Source organism: Aegilops tauschii, chromosome 3 (genome assembly GCF_002575655.3).
Source record: "Aegilops tauschii subsp. strangulata cultivar AL8/78 chromosome 3, Aet v6.0, whole genome shotgun sequence".
Lineage (NCBI taxonomy): Eukaryota > Viridiplantae > Streptophyta > Magnoliopsida > Poales > Poaceae > Aegilops > Aegilops tauschii.
Window position 1 is genome coordinate 441,231,349 of NC_053037.3, and position 6,000 is coordinate 441,237,348.

Consider the following 6,000-nt stretch of genomic DNA (forward strand, 5'->3'; position numbering starts at 1 on the left):
TCCTCCAATCTAGTGGTCAGATCCACGTGAGATTTGCTCCTTCTGCTTCGTGACTGTTTCATGGTTATACCGAGTTGAAGGAAAAATGGCAGAGCTGACCCACAAAATTGACTACTTCAAGGCCGTTGATAGGAAGCATGGAGGTTTTTTTTTCGAGGTAAAGTGATTGCATCACTCAGTCAAGTACTTGTTCTGAGTAAGCTTGCACTGTTTGACCTAAGAGCATCTACAACTGAACCCTGAATATCCGTCCCAAATGTCCGGGTGGTCAGTCCGGACAGAAAAAAGCCACTCAACCGGCCGCCCCAATATTCAGCCCATATGTGAGGCGGACATGGGACGCCTGGACGTGTCTGCCATGTCGGATTCGGCTCATTATGGTCCACCTCGGCCCCACATATTTTCATCCATATCCGTCCTTCGGACCAAGCCCTAGCAACCCCACTTCACTACCCTCCATCCCCAAGCTCCTGTCAAGCGAACTCCAGCCTTCCTTGGCATGGCGGGCAGTGGATCAGACTCCGAGATCTCCCGGTTTGCTTGTTGCCGGGAACCAAGAAGAAGAACTACCGGGCCGGGGACGTCAAGGAGAAAGCGTCGTCTTGGTATTTTCATCCCTATCCGTCCTCTGGACCAAACTCTAGCCACCCCACTTCACTTCCCTCTGTCCCCAAGCTCCTGTCCAATGAACTCCGGCCTTCTTTGGCATGGCGAACAGTGGATCCGACTCCGAGATCTCTCGGTTTACTTGTTGCCGGGAACGACACGAAGGAGCGTTGCTAGGGGACGCCGAGGAGAAGCGTCGCCGTGGTCGGAGACGACGAGAAAACGTAAAATATGTTTACTAGAATCTCACCGAAGGCGGTGGTTGGAGGGAGGCGAGGCTGTCGGAAGGCCCCACATGAGGCGGCAACAGTGGCCACGGCCCACGGCCCACGCGCGGCACTGTTCATTCTCATTTTTACCGAGAAGTGACTTTCCTAGAGAAAAATAGGCTTGGAGGTTGAGTTTTAAGGAATCAAAATCCATATTTTTAAGAAACTAAACATTTGAGGGATCTGTTAGATACTTTTTTTTGCGGGTAGGATCTGTTAGATACTAGTAGCACTTAATCCCTCAAAAGATAATCTCTCACTTAAGTTAAGCTACCGAGGGCTCTGATTGAAATACTCTCAGCAATGTATTCATACTTTCTGCAGGTGACTAGTTAATTAAGCGAAAAAAATATAATTGCAACTCGCCAAATCTCAAAGGGCACTCGGTCAAGAACAAAGAGATGACTTTTTTACATACAAACAGAGGAAGATTCGCCGCGTGGCGGTGTCAATTCTCTAACCACCCCTAGAATAATGCAAGTGCCTTGCGGCTGGCGGCCACACCGGCCGTCGTGACCCCGTCCACATGACGAAACACTTGCACCAAGCCACCAACTCACATCGACCAACCACCGGGTCGATTAGTCAACGTACGCGCTGCAGATTTTCCTGATCTCCCCGTTGTCGCCGGTGAGCACCTCCATCCTGCCCATGTTGATCATGGCGGCGGCGTAGTCATGGAAGTACTCCTCCGTCGACTCGGCGGCCGCCATCCTCGCCACGTAGTCCCTCGTCAACTTGTCGTCGAGCAGCGCCTGGTCGGAGACGAAGAGAGTCCTGTTGCTGAGCACGTCCCGGTAGTAGCTGAGGTCGAACTCGTAGGGGCTCTTGGGGTCCATGTCCACGCGCGTCTCGTCTTTCTCGTTGCCTGGCTCGCACCTCTCCCGCAGCTCCGGTGCGTACGCCTTGTCCAGCGTCGGGTCCTGCACCCCTTTGCCGCTGTTGTTGTAGAGCCGGTCCGGCGCGAACGCGTTGCACTGCGCCCTCCCGATCGTGTGGCTCCCCGACAGCACGACAAGGTCCTTCCACGACAGGTTCTTCACGCTGAAGTAGGTCTTGAGGTCCACAATGTTGGCGTTCGGCGGCGCCAGGTCGTTCTCGGCGTCGACGCACGACGACACCTTGCCGTCCCGGCGTCCGGTCTCCACCGGGAACCGTGGCCCGTTGGTCTGGAACAAGGAGGCGGTTTGGTCAGGTAACAAGAAAGCTTGAGAAAATCCATGGAGCCGATGAAGGGGGGGGATTATCGATCTGCTTGAATTACCAGGTACACGGCATCCCGCGCGGCCATGATGATGATGTCTGCGCAGGAGACGGTGAGCGGGCACTCGTCCTCCAGCTTGGCCTTGATCCTCTCGACCTCGTGGAAGCCGCGGAGGCTGTAGCTCATGGGCTTGGCGTCCCTCTCCCCCTTCTTGCTCCTCGATTTCAGCATGATCGACCCGTCGCACCCCTGCAAACCACGCATCCAGTTCAGGTTAAGCAAAACATATCCAGACGGCTCGTGCACGCGACGCGGCACGGCAAAAGAGCAGCGCAACACGCACCCTGACGAAGCAGTCGTGGAAGAGAAGCCGCAGCAGCGCCGGGCCGAGGGTCCTGTCCTCGTGGACGATGTCCCGCATCTCCTCGAGCACCAGCTCCTCGGCTTTCGGGCACGTCTTGTCGTAGAACCCGATGGCGAGCCCGGCGCCGGCGGGATCCGCGGCGCCCGGCATCGGCATGGCGCTCGCGACGGCCGCGAGGATCAGCAGCCTGAGGAGCACGTCCAATGCCATCCGGCCGGACCGGAGGAACAGAGCCGAATCGAGTTGTCGACGAGGTTGCTTGGTCGTGACGAGGGGAAGCAGAAGCTCAAGAAGCGTTGAAACTATCTCGGCTTCGGGTCAGCCGGGAACTCGCGGAAGGGGAAGGAGATTAAATTTGCTGGCCGGCGTCGACCGCCCGCGCATGAAAACCCCGGAATGGCGAGAATAAAGAAAGAGTTGGAGAGGCACGGGTGGGTTGGCGATCGCTGTCGAGAAGCTCGGAATTCGCAAGTTAGTTAAAAACTGAGGCGGACAATGGCTGGCTAGCTGGGAATGGGAATGGGGTGTTGGAGGCTACGCGCAAAGGCGGAGCAGAACGGAACAAAAATTCCCCCATTTCACGCGGCACATGAGATGAGACTGGACCAGGGGGCGCGAGTGCGCCGAGCAGATTGGTTCCGCGTCTGGACTGGACGGCGGTCGTGGATGCGGGCTTTTGCACTTGTCAACGCACGCCGTTCACACGCCTCGGCCGACTGCGAGATAGCTTTTCTGCACATCCATGAACAGTTGAACATGGCAGTGCATATATGAAGGCAATATTAACGAACCGATCGATGCATTTGTAGAGGTATGCGAGCATCTAATGGAAAATGAGCTGACCAAATGAACAAACAAATATTCAGGCGCATGCATTTTAACTGGTCTCTGGTGGATGTGCTGACCAGGGGTAGTGGACAGGCTGTGCAGGCATACAGTTCTTCGTGGTGAGCTACTCCACCTGCCGGTTATCGCCGTTTACGCAAACTAGGACTTGTCAAGGTCAAAGTACAGTACTGTTTTTAACAGAACCCAGTTCTAAAATCTGACGGCCACCATACTTGATTTGTTCCTTACTTTATTTGTATGCTGGAGGGAAATGTCCTTGGTTGAATCGAGTTACAATTTAGTTTAGCAATCAAGAAGAGGCTACCTATTTATTATGTTACACGGAATAGGTATAAGATTTTGTGACTTTTTTGTTCTACAATTATAATTTAACTGAGGCACCTATTTGGGGGAACTGGGGACTGTACTTACCAGAATTAACAATTCATTCGGCCACGATCCGCTACCTCCTATAAATCGGGCGCTAGGGATATGCATCTCTGATTCAAGAGTTGGAGGTCGGTGTTCATGAATCAATTGTTTCCTATCCGATAACACTAGTGCAGGTACGTGAGAATAGTGCCACAATAGATCCAAGATCAATGGGATCAACCAAAACCGTTTGCCAAGGGTGCAAGTAAAAATGTGAGAGACGTGGAGAGATGATGAGTGCTGTAGGCTTAGGCCACAAGGGCTCGCCTTATCGATCGTTACTGATGTCACTACCGGTAGGTGTCGGGCACTTCTGGTGGAATCTCAAGGGGGCTAGATATATGATGAGGTAGATGTTGGGTCTCGTGAGGCTCCCGTACTTGAGGGAGAGGCAGTCCACGACCAACGCTCCCCCACCCGCCCCACCGTATGCTGATTCAAAACATGCGGGCGCGAGACTGGTCACGCTGCTCAAGCTCATCGTCGCGGAGTCACTTGTTGCGCCGTAGGGGCGGTGTGGTGGTGTCATCTCCATGAAAGCGGGTTGTGTCTTTCAGTTCGATCACTGTTAGGGGTAATTTTGAATGTACTTCTCCCATTCCCTCATGCCTTACTTTTGATGCAACTTTTGCTCAGGCGCTCGAATGCCGGGTGGTCACCATGCCAGATGCATATGAGCTCAAGGAGAGTGGAATGGAGGTTTAGAAGAAATTTTGAATGGGCTCGGTTTGGGTAGCCTAGGCTCGTGTAAGACAACTACTTTGACTTGACCCGTTCCACAAGGCAAACCATGGACCTTGTCGACAATACACAAACTCTTGCGCCACATCTGGGTTCAGGGCCTAAGGTAAGGATGTGGTGAGGGGTGGTGTGGTGGCAGCAGATGATGTGAATGAGAGTTCTTACTATGTAGGGTGGTCATGATTACTGGCAAGCTGAGAGATGGGTGGGTGGTGGCTTTGTTGGGGATGGAGTAGCAAGATCTGGAGTATATAGATGGTAGCGGTGGCACGCTAGACGTTTGTGGCTTCAGCCAATACCAGAATCCTATGCAGTTCTAGGGTGTGCCACAATTGCAAGGTGAACATCAATTCCAAAACAAGGGTCAATTCAAGTCCTAGAGTTCTCCCGATATGTTTGGCTCACTCGATCCGATGTTGTGCGGAGCAACTCCAGCCAACAAACCAGCAAGGAGGGCGGATCATCCCCTTTGAGCCAAGATATCAATTCCAAAGGCAGGGAAATGGAGGCACTGCTCAAAGAAGTGGGGTGACTTCTGGAGGACGGTAGATGGCAATCAACTTTCATTCTTTGGTAGTGTGCATGCACAACAAAAATCATCTTAGGGTGAGGACATGAGTATAGATAACAAGTTGTAAGGTGCATGCCAAGAAATGCTAGACGTTTTAGATGTACTTTGCCTGGTCGCGTAGTGGGAGACTACAAAACAATGTTGCTCTGCATTAACTGTGGCAAAAAGGACTGCCACATCTCTGAGCGATGTGGTGTGATTAACAAACCTACTCATGTGATGAAATTGGTAGGTTGCGCAAAAGGTCTACATATGTTACTTGCTCAAATTGGGAGAAAACCTAAGCGTGATAAGTTGGTTGAAGCTATAAGTCTAGTTCAAGTGATTGAGGGCAGTGTCTATTTGAAGATTTAGCAGATGCTCTGGAAGTCCAATTCCTTTGGGTTAATCCCTTGAAAGTCTAAGAGTATTGTTAGTGCATCTAGTGCCCCTTAGTGATTTTGGTGTATTGAAGACTTATTGGTTAAGGGACTAATGAGTTTGTGAGTGTACACAGGTCTATAAGTCTATGAGGAGTTTGATATTTACGATGAAAGTCGACCCCTAAAAATGAATGTCTTCAGCTGAAGACTTTGATTTTCTTGAAGACTTTGAAAGTGAGGAAATTGGTGTGACCTTGAAGACTTCGATATTCATGCGAGGATTATGAAGCATGAATACTTTTGTTTTTGTAGTTTCATTTTCTCTTTCTTGAGTCATAGGAAACACCGTACTGTTAAAGGGGGTCGAGGTAAAACTAAGGAAAAGTTTCCAAGTGATGCTCATCTCAAAATCCTACACCTACCCAAACCTTTCGAGTGAAGCCATTGGAAATCTCATATAGCTCAGTCAATTTCTTCAGTGGTAGAGACGAAGATCTTCTGGTCTCTGAGGAATTTGTTCTGACTGAGGAGTTAGGAATTCGCCAGTGCGGATTGCCTACAAGTGAGGAACATGATAACCCTGGAGAATTTGATACTCAAATATCCGACCGTTGCTGTGATAT

General features: G+C 51.0%; 1 protein-coding gene across 1 annotated transcript; it reads right to left on the reverse strand.

The window, feature by feature from the left end:
* Positions 1-1,204: 1,204 nt before the first annotated feature.
* LOC109749578 (peroxidase 56) lies at positions 1,205-2,959 on the reverse strand. The gene is made up of 3 exons (XM_020308520.4): positions 2,423-2,959; positions 2,140-2,328; positions 1,205-2,044 (listed from the first exon to the last, which is right to left on the reverse strand). Exons 1-3 carry the CDS (start codon positions 2,651-2,653, stop codon positions 1,457-1,459), a joined length of 1,008 nt encoding a protein of 335 aa, XP_020164109.1. The 5' UTR covers positions 2,654-2,959; the 3' UTR covers positions 1,205-1,456.
* Between the last annotated feature and the right edge of the window lie 3,041 nt (positions 2,960-6,000).